The 19,174-nt window shown below is 49.3% G+C and overlaps 1 protein-coding gene across 2 annotated transcripts in view; it reads right to left on the bottom strand.

Annotated features, from left to right (window-relative positions):
• The window catches only part of VSTM2B (V-set and transmembrane domain containing 2B), a 30,278-nt gene extending 11,454 nt beyond the window's left edge, over positions 1–18,824 (bottom strand). The window contains exons 1-6 of one of the 2 annotated variants that reach the window (XM_085234909.1): positions 18,809–18,824; positions 5,959–6,075; positions 4,342–4,573; positions 3,992–4,176; positions 2,865–2,894; positions 2,209–2,602 (exon numbers count right to left, since the gene is read on the bottom strand). In XM_085234909.1, the coding sequence (XP_085091035.1) occupies positions 2,209–2,602; positions 2,865–2,894; positions 3,992–4,176; positions 4,342–4,573; positions 5,959–6,075; positions 18,809–18,811 (961 nt within the window). In that variant the 5' untranslated portion in view covers positions 18,812–18,824. Of the gene's footprint in view, positions 1–2,208; positions 2,603–2,864; positions 2,895–3,991; positions 4,177–4,341; positions 4,574–4,640; positions 4,826–5,958; positions 6,076–18,808 lie in introns of those variants that run through there. The other variant, XM_085234910.1, reaches the window with a different exon arrangement.
• Positions 18,825–19,174: the final 350 nt, after the last annotated feature.

Raw genomic sequence — 19,174 nt, 5'->3', positions numbered from 1 at the left:
CTGTGTGACAGATAGCAGCAGAGGGGCACTCTGAATGGCATCTGAGATGGGAGCGTGGATGAAGCAAAGGAGTGTCACTGCAGTCCTCCAGGCAGAAAAAACTGCACCCACTGACATCCATCAACGTTTACCGAATGCTTACAGAGACCACACGGTGGTGTGAGCACAGTGAGGGGTGGGTGGTACGTTCCAGTAGTGGCAGCAGTGTGTCACCTCCACTAGCACAGCTCTAGTTCATTGCTGGCTACAACACACAGCTAAGGGCGCTGACTCTGTTGAACGACAGTATTTGTAGCTGAGAATGTGCTCTATCAAACAGTGTAATTGTGCTCTTTGTATCTGTTGTAGCTTCCGTGGAAATAAATAGGAGGCATTACTTTCAGAGTGACCTAGTGCAGCCAGTTTGCCCCCGGAAGGGCAGTATAAAATAAACTGCTTGTTTGTCCTTTCACTATCAGATAACAAAGACTGACTCCTGAATCCAGTGCCTTGCTCACATTTATGCGATGTGGAATCACTGCTATTTAATCTCACCACCAGCACACACGAGATGAACCCACTCCTCCTGGACACAGCTCAGCAATGCCCTTACTGGTATGCACTAAGAACACTTTATTGCTGCACCATATGCAGCCCTTCACTTGCTCACCAGACTTCCTCCCTACAGCAAAAGATTAAACCTGCATACAAGTATTTAAATTGAAAGTTACATTTTTCCTTGCGTTTAGAAGCACTCATTCTCTCATGGCACAAAACGCAACAAGTTTACCAGCAGACTCTGGACCAGAGTCTGCTGGTAAACTGCCTGCAGGAAGTGCTGCGTTTCCATGTCAGCCTGCTTTACTGGCAGAGGGGCAGTGATCTTTTCCAGTCGCACGCAATCACAGCACTGAGGTTTCATACTGTAGCTTCAACAGAGAACGCTATTTGAGTAGGCAGTATCCCTGGCACAGTGGGCAGCCTGTCGCCTCAGATCTGTTCCCTTGCACACTGACATTACTGATCACTATTTTTTCTTAAATCAAATACAGTATCAGAGTACTTGTCCCACACTATAGATTTTCCATTTATGGCCTGGTCCATCAGGTGGGACTCTGCTCTTTAAGGCATCTTGTTGACAGACACATTTATTCTGATCATTTCACACTTCGGTCCAACAAGATGATGCAAAGAATCACCTTTCCCCACACAGCATGCATGCTGCTGAAGCCAACAAGAGCACACCTGAAAGCAGCATTTCGTCTATAATCATGTTGAAATACAGCACGGAGAGGCCCTACTTTGCTGCACTGAACATACCAGGAAGGGCTCTGCTGCAATGGAAATAGAATTAGATCTCAATTAATCGGGGACATGGCAGCCAGTGCCACACCATCAGCTTCAGCAGTGTGTTCATCACCTGCAGCCCACTTCTGCTTTCGTGCAGAGGAAACATCCCTGTGTACAACAAAAGGACTTACAAATGCTGAAGGCTTCTGAGTTACCATATTACATGATTCAGTCACTACACACAGATGTGCAGCACTGATCTGTCACCGAGCTCAGGCTCAGAGGTGCTGTGCACACATGCCAGGCTCAGCCAGTACAGCACCGGGCCCTGCAGCCCCATCTGAGTTGACACCCAGTTTCACCCCACGGTCCTCTCTGCGGAAAACACACCACTCTGCGGAAAAAGACACTGCTTTCACGGAGCTCCACAGCAAAAACCCAAAAGGAGTCGCCTCCCCAGCGCAGAGGACAGCAGATGCTGCTCTACGCCTTACCTCACTGCCCCGACTGAGAGCCTGGCGCTATGCTTTCCCGGAGCAGCAGCAGTGCCAGCAATGCCGGCAGCACCACACAGCAGGCGGCTCCAGCTTTGCCGCTGCGCAGCCGGCAGCATCGCTCCCCATCTGGGAATTCCCACAGAACGCTTTCCTACATCCTGCTACCTCGCTCACAGCTTCTTATCTCTCCATTACCGCCACCGTCGGCCGCAACACCTGCATTTTACTTTCGGCATTCAGTGCAGTCCAGAAACGCACGACGGCGGCCCCCTGCAGCCGCAACCAGCACCGGCACGGCGCGGCCCTAACAGCCCACGCACCGCCACCGCACCGCTCTCTCATCGCCGCCTCCGGCGCTCGCCCCGCAGCGGATCCCGGACGGCTGAGCTCGCGACCGTCCCACGCCCCGGCCTCCCGCCCCTCCGCGCAGCCCCGCGCCTACCTGAGCCGTGCTGCTGCTGCAGGATGGCGGTCCGACCCCGGCCCTGGCCCTGCCCCTGCCCGGGCGGCGGCGAGGCCGAGGCGGCGGCGGCGGGTCCCCGCTCTCCGGGGGGCGGCGGCGGACGCTTGCCGGGCCCGGGCGGCGGCGTGGCTCTGCCGGCGGGGCCGTGGCGGCGAGGGGCCGCCCCACTCTGGATGTGGGACACCGCCTCGGCCGCCTGCACGTCGGGCGGAGCGAAGCGGGACAGGACGCGCAGCAGCGCCTGGGCCTTGTGCTCCTGCGTCTCGTCGTCGCTGTAGTCCGCCACGCGGCACTCATAGACGCCCTCGTCCTGCCGCCGCACGCCCGACAGCCGCAGCCGGTGCGAGATGTCGTTGCCCTGCACGCGGACCGTCTGCAAGAGAGCGGAGCCTCAGCTGCGGGGCCGGCCCCGCCCCTCGGCCCCCTCTCCCCCCCCTTACCCTCGCCGCTCGCAGCGCCGTCCGGCGCCGCGCTGGGGTGGCAGTAGCAGCCGCCGGGCGGCCCCCCCCCAGCCCCAACATCCCCTCCCCAACGCCCCGCCCGCAGGGAGCGGCCGCCACGCCGTGGCTGCACCGTGCGGTGCTGGCGGTGGGGTCGGGGTGGGACGGGGTGCGCGCCGCTCCCGCTGAACTTACGCTGATCTTCGTCGCGTCCTTGTTCGCCACCTGAGGAATAGAAAAAATAGGTCAGAGCCCGTCCCGGCGGCACGCGGAGCGACGCTCCCTTCCACCCCGCTACTCGGACGAGTAGATCCCCGCCCATGGCACGGGGAAAGACAGAGCCCGGTCCGCCCCGGCGGCACGCACCGAGGTGCCGCACCCTCGGCGACACCGCCCAGCGCCCGCGGGCAGCTCCTGGCACCGCGCTGCGAAACGCGCCGCCCGCGGCAGCGCCAGCCCGCAGCCCGGCCCCGCTGCTCGCATCACAGCGCTTTACCGTCCGCCGTGGGGCTGTCCCCGCTAAATGCCGTAAAACTCGAGCGATGCCACAGCTCTCGCCGATGTACCATCAGCTCCGCGCGCACCCCGCCATCATTTCTGGTGAAAGCGACTCGCGGCTTTTCTACGAGGTTAAATTCGAGCGATTTACCTCCCTGTCTGACAACTGAGTTACACTTTCCCCATCCAGGCGGCACCGCAGTAGCTCAGCGCCTATAGCCGTGCATCTCGATCGGAGCGCTGCAGGAAAACGAGCGGTACCCGAGCCGGGAGCGGAGCGGTCCCCGGCCGCACCCCGCCGGCGCCGCCCGGGGCATCGTACTGAAACGGGGGCTGCGGGCCGATCCAGCCGTTCCGGGGAAACGCGGCGGAGCGTTCAGAACGGCGCCCGCCCCCGAGCCTAGATGCTCGCTAGGGGGAGGGGACTCGCAAGATTTAACGCTACTTCATGCATTTTAATTTCTACACTCGACTGCGTGAAAACGGCTGGCCGAGCTCCACACGCAGGTGTACGCGCGCACCCCGCTCAGCGCGCATCGGCACAGCGCTGCCCCGCGCCGCTCCCGCAGCTGCCGGCGGAGCTCTCAGCCCGCGGGGATGCCCCGCTCAGCGCGCTGCCCGCGCCTCCAACCCCAGCTATTCTCCTCGAGCCCTCGCTCCCGGTTTCACATCCGGACTCCGAGCGTTTTCTAGTTACAGCCCTTAAGACGCTGTCCTTACATTCCTATGGTGAATTCCCCCCTTCCCCGGAGGCCGCGCTGCCCCCCTGCTCCCGGCCGCCTCCGTGCCCGCCGGCTCTCTCCCGGCCGCGTCCCGCCCGTTACCTTGCTCCTGCCGCCAGGGATGCTGACGGCCAGTTCGTGTGCGAGTTCTCGGGCCGGTTCCTTGAGGTACCACCACTGGATTTCCAAGGAATAAGAAGTGGATCCGCTGGCTCGGAAAGCGCAAGGCATCTCGATATCGTCTCCCTCCCTAACAGTCACATCTTTGGGAACTTCGGTGAAGGTGGCTGGGAGGGGAACACAGAGTTACGAGGCCGGTTAGCGGGGAACGGGCTCCGAGCGCCGCGGGCAGCGCGCTGCAGCCGGACCGGGCCGCGCCGTCCCGCAGCCGCCCGCCGGAACAGCCCCGCTGCGCCCCAGCAGAGCCCCGGGAGGGCCGAGCCCCCACTCACCGGTGACGCCGAGCAGCAGCGGCGCGTGCAGCACCAGGGAGCAGAGCGTGCAGAGCAGCCCCCGATTTTCCATCGCATCGATGGGGCCGCGGCGGGCGCGCCTCAATCCATCGCACGCCGCGGGGCCCGGCGCCTCCCCGACAGCCAAAGCCGCCCGGCCGCACCGCGTCCGCGGGAAGCTACTGTAACATCCGCGGCCGGCGGCCGCACTCCGCGGGAGGAAGCGGCGTTCCTGGGAATTAAAAGAATCCCGTCCCGGCGATTCGCTCGGCGGCGAGCGGGTTCAGCTGCCCTGCGCCGAAGAGGGACTCCCTCCGTCCAGAAGCGCGCAGGCGACTCCGGGCTCCCCTCCGAGCCCCATCCCAGTGACGCTGCGCGGCGGCACAGCCGAGCCCCGCTCCGCACCCGCACGGCCCCGCGGCGCCGAGCTCTGCCCCCGCGCGGCCGCTCCGCGTCCGGCCCGCGCCTCCCCGCCCCGCCCCGCGTGTCCCCGCCCCGCCCGGCCCCTCCCGGCCCCGCGCTCCCTGGGAAAGACCGCCCGAAGGAGCGCGGAGCTGCGTGCCGGCAGACCGGCGCGGTGCGTGCCCGGGGCTGATGGCTCCGTGCCTGTCAGGCTCCCTAAATCCCTATGTTTATTACTTGTTAAAATGCATTAAGGAAAAAAAAGCGAAACACAACCACCAACCAACTCTATTGATTTAGAATCGTGTCGTAAAAAGAAAAGGCTTCTGCGGATCAGCTGTTTCTTAGGCAAACGTCCCAGTTAAGAAGCAGAAATAGTCACAAGTCATAGCAGCAAAGTCATTGCAGGGAGCTACTGCCCCAGCACAGACTGACTGCTGCACTAAGTAATGAGCAGAGGCTGTATTTTAATAAATCCAAGGCGCCTCGCTACCATCTTTGGCTTTATTTCCCCTCTGAAGCTCCATTTGAAGGCACCATCCTGTTCAGCCACAGCTTCATTTCATCATCGCAATGGCACACGGAGTGGATTTAATGACCCGCAGAACATTTTCTTTCTACTTTTAAAGCTTTCACTCTGTACCAGAACACCAAGCTGGACACGTGATGAGTTCTACGGACCTGATTATCGAGACATACCTGTTTGAGAGTCACTTCATGGTGATTACTGGGTGCTGGCAGCACCCAACCACCCTCCTCCCAGCAGCATCCGTCTGCAGTGTGGGTGGGATCTCGGAGCTGCATCAATCCATATTCTTAATGGAATTTTTTTCTTTCTTCAGAGTATTCTCAGTCATTTCCACCAATTATATCAGGATTTAAACCCTGCAGTGGTCCCCTGCTAGATCTGTGGTATGATGCAGTTCCTTTCCAGATTCCCCCCGGAGCCTGACCCCTGCCAGCAGCAGAGCCCAGCACCCAGACAGCACACTCAGTCCCAGGCAGCACACTCAGTCCCAGCCAACCATAAGGGCAATAATTATCAAACACCACTTCATCAAATAACGCAACAATCACTTCTGCTTTGCCTTCTGCCCAAAAGCTCATCACACTCCATACGTACATGAGCATCATCATTTCTTTCCATGCAGAGCCAGCCTTAAGCCACGCAGCACTGCAGGGAGCTCCTTGAGCCCCAGGCAGCTCATCGCCTACCTGGTGTGCAGCGGTGTCCCCAGGCAGCGAAGCTGGGTGGCGGTTTGCAGCAGTGCTGTGCTGTGCTAGTGGGGCAGCTCTGGGGCAGCAGGCGCTCCTCAGAAGGATCAGGGACACCTGGGGACAGACAGACCGGGCTGTCAGCACACACAGACCTGCACACACAGCCAGACATGGCAGCTCTGGAAGCATGGTGGCCTTAACAAGGAAGGGTTCTTTCTCTGGCCTTCTTGCTACTGAGAACGCAGGGAATCTCTGCTTACCTCTAACCATCACATAATCACAGCAGGTATACACAAAGTTATGACAAAATATATTTGGAAACCTTTTACTTAGGTTTTTATTTAAACTGATATTTAAAAATTTCTTCTGGAACTGCAGCATTGAGAAACTTTATGTGGGCTCAGATGGCAGAAATACCCGGCTGATGTTAAGAGGCTTTTGTTTCTTGGATATAAAAAATAAGCAATAAAAATGAAAAGGAAAGGCAAATGCATTTAAGTCAGTTCTATTTTCATAAATCTAAGGTTGTTATTGTGGTAATAGTGTTGCTGAAGTGAAGGCAGTTTCATCTCAAATGTGCCCCTTGGTTTATGCCATTAAGCCTTCAGTCCCACAGTATTTACTGGCCGCCAAATTTGATTTTCCATGTAGCAGCTGAACACTTGAGCACCGATATCTTTGTATTCAATTAAAGTAAGGAATTAGGAACATGAGTGTGTTTTCCACAGTCTTAACTTAGAGCAATAACAAGGCTCTTTTATGTTCTCATCTTCTACTAAAATTATAATGGGGGACTATGGTGCTCGAAGCTGAATAGCAAGTGTTCTGCGCAAATCATGTTGCTCTCAGGATTGTAACAACGTTTGAAGCCATTTATTGATTCAATCCTGCCAGCAAAAGGGACTTCTGCAGCGTGTAAGCTATCACCTGCCCACGCTCGTGCCCTGAACGGTTGATGAAAGCAGAACACCCCAGTGAGAAGCTCCCTTTGCTGGCCCTGCAGCATCGCCCACACCAGCAGTTCTCAGGGAAATGAAGGGAAAATTCAGGTGCTGACAGTGAAGGCCATGTTTTGTTGATGACTGGTTTTGCTGTAACCATCACTCAGACACGGCAGTATGCTGTGCAACAGATAGATAACATTATTTTACAGCCAGGCAAACTCAAATTGCTTGCTTTTATGGAAAAGTCCTGTGGCTTTTTCATAGCTTTCCACTTCCAAATCAGATTTTAGCAGAGAAGACTCTGCTGTAGGACAAGCCAAGACATGGAGCATTTGCTTTTGGCCACGTGATCCGAATGGCTCCATCCCTAAGCCTGAGAGAGAGGGGCTGGAGAAGCCCTGACATCCCCTCCTGGCTCCTGAGCACCTTCCTGGGAAGCCGGGCAGCCCGAGGGGCCGCTGGATGGAGCCAGCTGGCTCCTCCCAAAGACACAGCCATCTTTGTCTGCCTTCTCTTACTCCGGCTCTCACAGCCTCCCTCAGCCCCAGCTCCTGCTTGGTGAGAGCTGCGGGAGCACGGCTGATTGCAGGCGATGGCAGCCATCAGCACTTACCATCCTGAGCCCTCGGCAGGCACGGTGACTCAGGGGCTGGTAACGGGAGGCCATGTTTTATGGCGACTTGGGAAATCCCACAAGTGATTCCTAGCACTGTGTAGCTGCTGACATTTAAGAACAATTCAGCCTCTAACTTTTTAAAATGATGTACAGCCCCATTATTTGAATAACCAAAAGACTTGCTAATGGCTGCTCAGGAGCCTTTATTCATACCCTGCTGTTTGGAGTTACCCCGTTCAAAAACTAAAATGGTGCAGGTCATATTTCTGAAGGAGAAAGCTGCAACAATCATCTGATTTTACACCCAGAAAGCATATGTGATGAGACCTTTATTTTGAGTTGGTGCAAAAGCACTCAGTATTCCTACCACATTTAACCAACATCCATCTCTGCCCAAAATCCTCCAGCAGAATTAAGTCCTGTTCAGTGCTTTATTTGTAGATTTTTGTTAGATTTTCCTCACTATATGGATCATAGCTATGGGGCCCAGCTCTGCTCCTGCTGGCATAAAGTAAATGCTTTTGCAGAGGGCTCTGGGGGCTCAGGGCAGCACCTCCCCAGGGGCTGCATTGTGCTCACAGAACAGGTGAGGGGCAGAAGTGAGGAATGGACGTAAACAAACAAAGAAAGCAAAAGAGAGAGATGCTAAAATGTTCCCACTCTGCTTCCAGCACAGTGACCTTCACTGTGGTGCTTCTGCCTCAGAGTAGCTCATAACAATGGACTGGCAGCTGCCAGCCCGGTTGCCTTTAAAATGTCACTGCTTTAACATCAAATCAAGAGGTATAATTGCATTTTTCCTTCCTTCCTCCTCCCTCTCCTCACTTCCCCAGGTTCCAGCTCTGATCAGGCCCAAGCCAATCTGGCAGCGTAGCTGTATTTCTTCAAGAAATTTGGAGAAGGCCACAAGAGCTCAAAGGGCCGCACTGTGCTCCATGCACATGATGGCTTTCTTCTTTGCATCCACAGCCGTGGGCTGTGCAGGATTATGGGACAGGCAGAAGCTCAGCTCAGGGTCTGAGAAAGAACCAATTGTCCCATGTTAGGAAACTCAGTGTTAAAGCCATCAGCCCGTGCTATTTGTTTTGCTAGGTTTTATTCATTCTTGTACTCTGGACAAGAGACATTTCCCCAGAAAAGCTTTATTTTGCTGTCCATAAATCTGAGTAAGGTAGAAAGCATGTCTCTGCTTTTCAGCTAGTTCTTGCTTTATGCAGCAAATGCATTTTTAATTGCCTTTAGTTTCTACTTTATCTAATCCTCTGATATTCTATGTTAGAAGATCTGACAGTGTGAGACACTTGTGCAAGGACAAACAGAAAGAGAAGGCAGCAGGTCTGTAGACCCAGAAGTGTTTGGGCAGCGCTCTCAGACACGGGGTTTGAGTTTTGGGCAAGAGCTGAACGCAGGGATCGCTGGGGTTCCCTCCCAGCTCGGGATATTCCATGATCCTGTCATCCTAAAAATTCCATGTTTAAGTTAGGCAATAATTTTAGCAAGTGTTTCTACCAACATCCTGCTACATCACATTCTCACAGGGGTAGAAATAGGGAACTGGAGTCAAAATGTTATGAATAAAGACTAGTTATCCTGCTGGAAAAGAAAGTTAAGGTGCAAGAGAGAACGGCGCTGATTGAGGCAACGCCTTTCCTGCTAGGCTCAGAGAAACCAGCAATCTCTCCCACACTGAAAATGGACGTGTTTGACCTCAAGGAGCTCCGAGCAACTCAAATGGAGAAAATTCACACAAGACACCAACAGATCAGACAGGATATGCAGTGATCTCTTAAAAGCTGAGGCCTCAGTTCTGCAAACATTTTGGAGGCACAACACAAACTTGTCAGTAATCTGTCAGCTCCTAATGAGCTGAGGAGATGAACCACTGTACAAGATTTTAAAGAATACATGTTTTCTATGTGTAAAATTGAAGATTCTGCAGCTGAGATTGCTTTTCCTTTCCTTTTTATCACTCGCACTGCCAGGATCACACCATGCTATGCTCTCTAAAAGTACAAAGCAAAAAAAAAAAAACAACACACCTGAAAGAATTACAAATTCAATTCACATCTATCCAGTTTTTCAAGAGATACTCAATGGATGACTGAAGAATTAGTATAATTACTGCAACATCACAGATACTAAGCAAATAAAGCCTGATTAACTGGAGGTAGGGAAATGAGTTTTATTTGCTTGAAGTGCATTGATTCTCTTCTTCTTGCCTTTTTAAAAAAGCAATAAATGCACAATAAATCACTGGAAGAAAAATATTCTGCTGTTAAAAAGTCACCTCTTGCCTGCCTCCAGCCCAGGGCCGAAGCTCAAGCCGCTATGAAAACCTTTTGGATGAAGCTGTGTAGCACGAGGCTTCCTGATGTGGCTGCTGGGCAGCTCGCACTGAGCAGCAACTCCAGCAGGGAGGACACTGCTCTCCAGGAGTGGGGAAGAGAGCTGTGTGTGCTGAGCCAGCAGGACACAGTGTTCTCTGCAGGGCTTTGTCTCCTAGCTGCACCATGCTGCTGATCCAGGTGTGGGGGGAACCCATCAGGTCTCAGCTGTGCTCATATTGCCAGGCCCCATCACTTCAACAACAGTTTAAGATGCACTTTATTTTATCTAAAATTGTATTTCTCTCTCTTAATATTGTACATACAACATTCAGCACTTAGAGCTAAAACTGAACTGGGTGTTGTACTTTCAATGGTTTGCAAGGATTTCTACATTAAATATGTGTGCAAATATAGGAAAATACTCCAGATACCAGTTAATGTAACAGCTAGGGACCTAAGAACGCATCATACCTGCATTCTATGCCTTTAAGCCACAGGTGAGAAAAGGTGCTGATAGCGTGATCCTGGTTAGTTCACTTAGCTAACAGGAAGACCTTTGTCAAACCAATGCAACTGGGACATGTGTAGAAATCCTGCCAATTTGTAGCATGGAGGAGAGAATGTCGGAAAAAGAAAAATTCAAGTAATGCAAGAATTTCAAGTTTACACACAACGCAGAAAATGAGACTGGGCACAAACACTCGTGCTAAGCACACTGTATCTGGGCTGAGCACAGAAGGGCTTCCAAGCACTCAATTTATTTTCCTTTGAAGCTTGAGACTGTATTTTTATCTTTTAAGGAACTCTCTGCCTAACCACAAGAACCCATCCATTTATAAAAGAATGCATCACCACTCATTGGAGCCAACAGTTTCAAAAGGCATTCATTAATTTTGGATGCTTCTGGTTTTAGATATCTCCCTTAATGAGCCTAAATGCAAACACGCTTTTAATAATTCTGCCAAAACTAGGCTAATAAGTCGACATCTTCATTTATCAGCTGAAATACCTAAGCTAGTACCATACAGATGAATTAGATCTCTGACTTAATCATTTATACAACTTCTGTTTGTGAAATAAAACCTTTGGGCCAGACTTCCCATCCCATCCCTGTTGATGCCACCTTCCTGGGCCCCCCACAGGTGCCAGCTGGCTCATGGATGCATCACTGCATCCCATGGTTGCCTGACCGATGGCACATTCCCACACCACAGCACAGTGCCCAGAACAGGGTCAGGGCTGCGGAAGGATGTGCGCATTTTTATTACCAGACAACACTGACGGCATATCCCCTCAGCCTGCTGAGCAGTCAGCCCACTACTACCCACTGTTTCAAAAAGTCTCTCTAACCTGAGACTGTGGATCCTAAATTAGAGCTGAAATGCTTATTTTGTTTGAGCAGGATCAATTACTTGCTGGTATTTCCTCACTGCTCCCTGCAGTTACAAAGTGGCCTGGCTGACACAGGTGGAGGTGCTCTGGGATGCGGCACTGGGCAAGTCCGGCTGGGGCTATTGCTACCGTAACATCAGATGGCCTTGGGAGGAGGGACTCCCACTACCAGAGGGCCTGGGCAGGTTCTGCCATGAGCAAAAGGCAGAAAGGTGACATCTGAAAGGCAGACGATTCTTCATTCTGCACCTTCCACTTGTGGACTCAGCTCAGAACTCAGATCAGGCATCGGACATATGGAAAGATGGATTCAGTGAAGCACTCAGGAGTGCTGGATTCACACAAACATTTAGGGTTTTGCCTTTTTAAAATACTGATAACAACCACTACAGAAACAAAAGTTCCATCAGTTAATCTGCAAACATATCTTGGAAAAGACTGGGACAAAAGATCTTCATGAAATGAGTGTTCTGAGGTGAGCAAACAGTTCTAAGAAAGTATTTAATTGACAAATAGCTGCATTTGCAGGACTTTAGAAAAAAAAATTCTGACACTTTGTTCACACTCCTGCTAGGGATAAGCATGTGTCTGCCTCCAGATGCTGCCTTCTAACAGCAGGAGATCAATCCAGGTTACCACATAGATAACAAGCCCGGATATATAAACACGTTCCTCCCTTCTCTTATGTAGATAAGAGTCCTGATCCTCAGGAGTGACTTTGCTCTGATTTAAGCCTTTGTCAGGGACAAATGTTTTGAGCAGAACGACTGTTTCTTAAGCTGTAATTCATTCATGCCCAGTTCACTGCAGGCAGCCATTCAAACACAGGGGCCGGTATCCAGGTGGACTGGAAAGGACAGGCTTCAGAGCGTGCCAGGAACCAATCTGTGCTCCTATGGATCAGGCTGCACGGATGACATTTGTGAGGTATTTCAGATGGCAGGCAGGGGGCTGTGGGACTGCAGCTCTGACTGCACTGTGCACAGGGTGCTCCTGGCCCAGCCCTGGGGGCTGCAGGCAGTGCAGACCTGCACCCACCGAAAGCACAGAACAAGCAGCAGGAGGAAACTAACCCCTGTATTTCATTGCCCACAGAAAAAAATCATACTGTTAAGCAGAAAGATACGTGAAATAAACAGTAACAGCTCTACCAAAATGTTAGAATTCAAATATTTACAGCTACTTAACTGTTAGGGCTTTTATTCCACTAATCTGAAATTAATCCACCATGTAAACATAGATATTTGTTTAACTAAATTGACTACACTGCTAGTTAGAGATAGAGATTTCCATTGTTCAGTTTTATTTTGATCTTTTTTGGTGATAAGCCTCATAATCCTTTTAAAGTTGACTACAACGCGTGCTCTCCCTTGGAGCTCCTTACACACAGCAGCAGCCCCACCACTCACACTGCTTTCTGCCGCCAGGGAGCTCAGGTTTCAGGAAGAAGGCAGAAAGCAGCTATGAAGATGTTAATTGCAGTGATAACCAGAATTAATTCCACCACAGCGCTGTTAGCAGATGGAAGGAAAGCACTGATTAGGGTTTTCCATCCCAGCAAAACTGGAGCTTCTCTTACAGCTGTTTGTGCTCATGGACTGCTCCAGAGCTTCCAACCTGAGCTGCACTTTGGAGAAGTCCGCTCTGTTTCCCCAGCATTATTATTCTGTGTACGCGAGCTCTACACATGATGTTTTCTGCTTATCTATTTTTATTGCATCTTAGTAATAAAGCCTCTCCGAGCTGTGCTTTGTACCTCAGAACAAGCCCGCTGGCCAGATGGCTGCTCTCACAAACGGGGAGAAATGTCAGAAGCACTTTGCCGTACCTGGGCAGTGAGGCGCACGGCTCCAGCTCCTCGCTGCCAGCACCGGCCATGGTGTGCCAGGGCTGAGCGGGCTGTGCCCTCCTGGCACAGCCCTCTGGGGATGGTTGCTGTGCTGGGGAGGCCTCAGAAATCTGCTCCCGGCAGCCAAAGCTCACCCGAATGTTTTCTGTTTCCTTCCTGGACGGTATACACAGCTCTTGCTATACACACCACACCAAAGAGTTCAAAGCCAGCTTTGTATGGGATTTATCACAACCTCCACCCCTCGCTGGCTTCCAAATCCGAACCTTGCCATGCTTCATCTCACACTGCCTGCCAGCACTATATTACCTGCCTGACAGGGTTTCTTATCATATGGGTGATGATTCCTCACTGCTGTTTATGATTTTGTACAAAATCCTTTCTGTTGTCAGGAACAAAGCTTTTTAAAGTCCCACTTCATGGCCTGGTGGCATGCACGAGAAATGCCAAGTCAATTAGGCAAGCTTGGTTGGCTAATGAGGCTCTGGTGGAGTACATCACAGTGAGTCACAGATTACCTAGTACTTACTGAAAATCCTAATAACAAGCAGCATTTGTTGCATTTAGAAAGCTCTTCTATACTCTATATTCCTCTACCAATGAGATACCGACAAGACAAAAACTCATCTCTGGGAACTAGCAGCCTGAAGTTGGTGTTGGTGGTAACGGCTAAAAGGAACCACATCAGTTTGTTTGAAATTAATTCCCATGTCATAGCGCGGCCCTCGAGAAAGGGGAAAGGTGCTGTGGGAAAGAAGAGGGATCTGCTGGAATAACCCATGCCTTTCTGCATGTGTGCGGGCAGCTATCACAAGCCAGGGGACGAAGGGCAAGAGGACATGTTTAGAAACCCTAAAATGAAGCTCTCTTCCCCTAGAGAGCTCACACAGGGAGAAGGAAGCTCTGGAGAGAGAAGCCCAGAGCCTCTCTGGGTCACCTCCACTGTGCCACCAAGCAGGAAGGCTGCTGGAGCGGTGATGGCCAGGACATGAGGACCTCCCTACATACTGCCATGGGGTATGCACCTATCCAGGGCTACAGTCAGTACAAGAGATGATTAGAAAAGCAAAAGCAACTTGGTTTCTCCCTCCAGTGCAACGTCTGCAATAATTTACACTTTTCAGATACCATCGCCTTTATCTAGCTTTTCTTGCAAGATAGTTTTGTTTTGACTTTGGATCAATCCCTGGATCCAGCAACAGAGAATTCGGTCTCTGGCAGTTATTTCTGACCTTTTCCTGAGCAATAGCTGATAGCTTTCCAGACTCTTTGTCTAATGGTAGAGGTTAAGCTAAGACCAAAACTTTCACCTGATTGCACTTGAACTTATGGCCTAGCCAGGTAGAAGAAAAGCTGCACTTTTGACACAGAGCTGCTTCCAAAAACATTGAACAAGTGTTTGGGTTATAACTTCATATGCTATTAAGTTGTATTGCACAGAATTTTTTCTATGCTATTCCACACAGGCTGAAAACCGCCTTTGGAGTTTATGAAATGTTAACAGCACAGCACACATTCATATAGGCGCATAATTAGAAATGATAGCTTGGAGAAAGAAATCTTACTTACAAAATTTAACTTGTTAAATAAAAATGCAGCTAACGGACTCACTTTTTCCCCTTCAAACCTATTAGAAGTCAACATTTTCATAAATTCTGGAAGTAATTGATAGGTTTTAGTACAACCCTGCTAATACACAAAGGCACATTACGCAAGCAAATGTTTTGGATGTGGTGAATCCACTGTTAATTATAGAAAGGCCTTCTTACAAATCTAGGATACCATCTGTCCTAAAACTCTCCTTTAGCTAGCGCTCTGCCTTCAGCCTGTGCAGCTGTACTTTGCCATTGCACTTGGAATAAATAGGAGTATGCTACAGTACAAGTTAATGAATAAATGACGAGCTCCTGAAACAGTCTGACCAGATTACTCAGGCTCTTCATCACGAGCCAGAAATTCTACTTCTGTTTCTTCATCACTTGTATTTACATGTGTATGCTCCCACAGAGTGTGCTTTTTGATGTCATTGTTATTGCGCATTTTAATGGTTGGTTACATTTGTCAGTGTTGCAAATTCAGAGAAACACCAAGCAGGGGGAACACATGAAACGCAGCAGAAGAATTAGCATCATTGCCACATTTGACTTGTGGTGGTGTGAGAGAGGGGAGGCAGGTGGTGTTCCTGAAGCTGCATGCTACTGCTACCACACTACATGCCAATTGATCTTTTTCTCCTGGATTCAGCAGTGATTTTGGTTTTGTCTTTGCCTCTGCCCTGGAGATAAGATACTGGTTTAACATTCTTCTGTGCAGGACCTAAGATGGATGAAACTTCCAGCTCAAAAAATCACGAGTCTTTACATAAATAGGAATAGTGGGGATCCATTCCTTGAGTAGGACACTAGGAATGATCAGGTTGGGGTGGCAGGGAGCCTGTTTCCTCACCCAGCTGCACACTGTCATGATTCACCACTGATGCCCTGACATTCTCTGGCAGGTGCTTGGGCACCACAGCATTCATGTTTGAGAAGAGTGCCCCGGTTGTGTCCATACGTAAATCTTATGGAGCAGGTCTCAGTTCCAGCCCCTCCATCTTACGCTCCTTTCCATGTAACAACATCTAACTGCACAATCTGAATGAACCCCAAGCCCCAGGCCACCATTTCCTCTGTTCCCAGGGTCCAACTGCCATCTCACCTTCACTGGGGCCACGCACACCGCCACGAGCCGCAGCAAACCCACGTGCTGCCTTCCTTCCTCATGGGAATCAGCCCAGTCCATTTCTATACCCTATTGAAACACGCACAAAAAACGACACTGTCCAATTTGACAAAACTTCTAAGTAATTATAAAGTACTTTTTGCAATTTCCCATGTAATATCCTTTCAAACTTGTCCTGTTTTCTTTCTCTTCGAATGCATATTCAGAGCGGGCAGATTCGTGAGCAAACAATGAGAAGCTGATTTTGAAAAGAGGTAAATAAATTGCACTGGCTGGAAAAGGGCTTCTTGCTGCCCTTCTATTACGATGCACACACAGCTTGCTACAAATCCTTTACTTTGCATTTCTATCACAAAGATAAATGAAATTGTCAATCCTGTTCACATTTCCTTTTGACAGCTATATAAAAGTAACAGCCAGGATGACAAGAAAAGCTTTCATTAATTCTTCTATTTATTAAGGTGAAAGGAGGACTATTTTGCAAACAAGACGGATAAACAGACTGCTAGGAGAAATATTTGCTTTTTCCAGAGAATATACCATCTGTGCGATTCCCAACCTCAGGAGGATTCTGAGCAACTCTTAAAATGGATAAAAATACCTTCTAGTTTACCTATTTCTGTGACTTCTTCCTCAGTATCACACCACTCCAATACCAAACAGAATAAAAGAAATGCAGTACTGTAATGCTGAAACTTAATCCAGCCACGAGCTGCCTCCAGCTCCAGGGATCTGGAGCAGGCAAATATGCTCAACTCTGCTGCTGCTGCCAGGGGTGAAACTCCCTGCTGGCTGGGGAATGGCAGGCATGAGCTGGAGAAGAGAAGGAAGGTGGAAAGCTCTCCTGGGATGGCAGTGGAAAGGAGACAACTTGGGGTCAGGGAGGAAGCTGACCAAGGAGCAGAAGCAAGTAGGCCAGCACAGAGCAGCCAGCCACCGCACTGTCCTGCAGTGGGCAAAAGGCTCCAAGTCCACAGCAGCTTCAGCCTGGGAAGCACTCAAGCAAAGAGCCCGTAAATGTTTACGTGAGGAAGAAACCCCTGGGAGAGGGAAATAGCAGCATTTCCCTGACCTCCATGAGAAAGGATCAAGTCTAAATTACCACACTGTGGTTGCCTTGTTTGTCTTCTGTATGAGACTCAAAAAGTCTCAGGACAACGAGCTCCCTCTCTTCATAGCTTCAGTGCAGATCTTAAAACCTTTGACCCTTTATCCCATATATTTACTCTCAGATCCATAGCTCAGGAGACGATTAAAAAAGAGATGTGTGTTGTATGTTCAGCAGAAAATGCAATACTAATTCATTTCTCCAGCCACAACAGTCTGAATCCTTTTGTGGGTGCAGCTCTCCTCAGCCCCCTCTGACAGCAGTCAGTGTGCCACTGACCCTGCTGCTCCCAGCTGGCCCCATGTGTGATGTTCACAGTTAAAGTCCCGAGCCACCTTTCTGCTCCATTTAGAAGGAATTGCTCTCTATTAGCAAAGAAAAGCAGCAGCTTGCCTACCCCAACATTCAGAACCCTTCCTTTCTGTTTGTCTCTCTCTCCCACAGTGGTAACGTGAACAGCGGAGATGGGACAAAAATAATGCAGTGTTTCCCAAAGCAATTAATTTGACTGTAGTGCTGTATTAACTTCCTTGGATGTGAGCAAAAATGGGAAGAAATATTAAAGCTTAGATATACAAAGCCATGAAAAACGGCAGCAAACCACTTGCAAAAACAGTGTTTCCTTATCACCAGAAAGCAAAGGATTTGGCCACTGGGAGATGTTTAAAACCTGGTCTGTTGTGTGTTCTTTTTTCTCTTTTTTTAAAATCTATGTAAACACTATTACTGGTTCCTTGTGAAATTCAGATCCAATTCCAGACAAAGGCTTCAGGAAAATGTGACACTGTGTTTGAAAACATGAGCTATCTGAAAGCACAGCCTTCCCTAGTGAATGCACAATTCAAATATCAAGTTTTACACAGCGCAGAAAGACGAAAACTCAAAACCAATCCTCATGGCGTACCACAGGCGGCTGTTTTAAAAGGCAGCCCTTGCTATTATTGCGTATTTTGACACATCAGGTGCCAGAGGTGCCCGTGGTGCCCTGTGATGCGTAGCATTGCTACCAATGCCTTGGTGCGAGGAGCTCAGTCCCAGGCTGCCCTGGTTAAGGGGAGCACCACTCCGCAGCACACAAGTCCTGGTGTTCCCAGTGTGTGATGATCTGCAAGAAATGAGGCCCTGAAGCTTGCCCAGCAAGGTTGCTTTTTCTATCCCCCATCCTCTTTTTTTTTAATTTTTAATTTTCAATTTTAGATATAATTTTTTTATATAATCACACTTAAAAATTGTATAAACATTATGGGATAGATTCTTTTTTTTCCCCAGACTTTTGCTAGCACGCTCGCTAGCTACCCGGCTGAGTGCTCATTGCCATGCAAAGCTATGCAATATTTTCAGAAGTGCCTATTAATGTCAGCTTTCAGAGTATGATAAGGTATCTTCACAGTTTCATATTGCATCAAGTGGAAATCCAGCATACAAATTACTAGCTCAGGAATACTTTACACAAAATTATTGAAATCTTTAAGCTGTTTCTGTTATTACATGGGAAATGGAAGAGATTCTATGGTATACAAGTATTTTTTAGGAAAGTTTTTACTTTTTAAAAAGATCTCTTAAAGAATTTTATATTCATGAAATATTAAAAATCTGTCCTCTGGTACATTCCCACATCATCCAATAGAAAAAAATGATGTCAGAATAGACAGTGTGACCCAGGTATGCTCAGTGCTAGGGCCACATTCAGGCCATGCCACCACCAGTATGTGAGGTACCATTTTGCAAGATTATCACTCTCTTGCCTGTGGAATGGCTCTGTAGCTGATGTTCAACCATTATGTTCATTAGTAGGGAAAAATCCTTCAGGAGGATTATTCTGTAAAAGAAAAAAAAAAAGTAAATGCAATTGTGTGGCTAAAAAGCAGAAATACCTTTAATTATACTAACCATGCTTGCAAATTAAAGGTATAATAAGCCATTTGCATCTCTGTAAATCAGGTGCTTGACTTGAATTCTGTATTCATTTGTGTACACCTAAGTAAAAAATAAAAGCGTAAAATACACATAAAAGGGCAATGTTTAGCATTTCTGATATACTTGAACGATATAAAAGAGTGTCATATCAGTAAATTAGTGATGCCATATAGAAAGAAAACCATGAGAGATGCCAGATGATAGCATGAAAGCAGGGAAATTCGCCTCTACTTTTTTCTCCACAAAAGCAATGCGAATATTGTCATTCATCCCTCACTTTAATAAATCTGCAGGATGAGGCTTACAAATACCTTAGAAGTAATTGGAGTACAAAACCTG

This window comes from Meleagris gallopavo, chromosome 13 (genome assembly GCF_905368555.1).
Source record: "Meleagris gallopavo chromosome 13, MGAL_WU_HG_1.1, whole genome shotgun sequence".
NCBI lineage: Eukaryota > Metazoa > Chordata > Aves > Galliformes > Phasianidae > Meleagris > Meleagris gallopavo.
The sequence above is the reverse complement of the archived record's forward strand: the minus strand, read 5'-3'. Positions and strand labels throughout refer to the sequence as shown.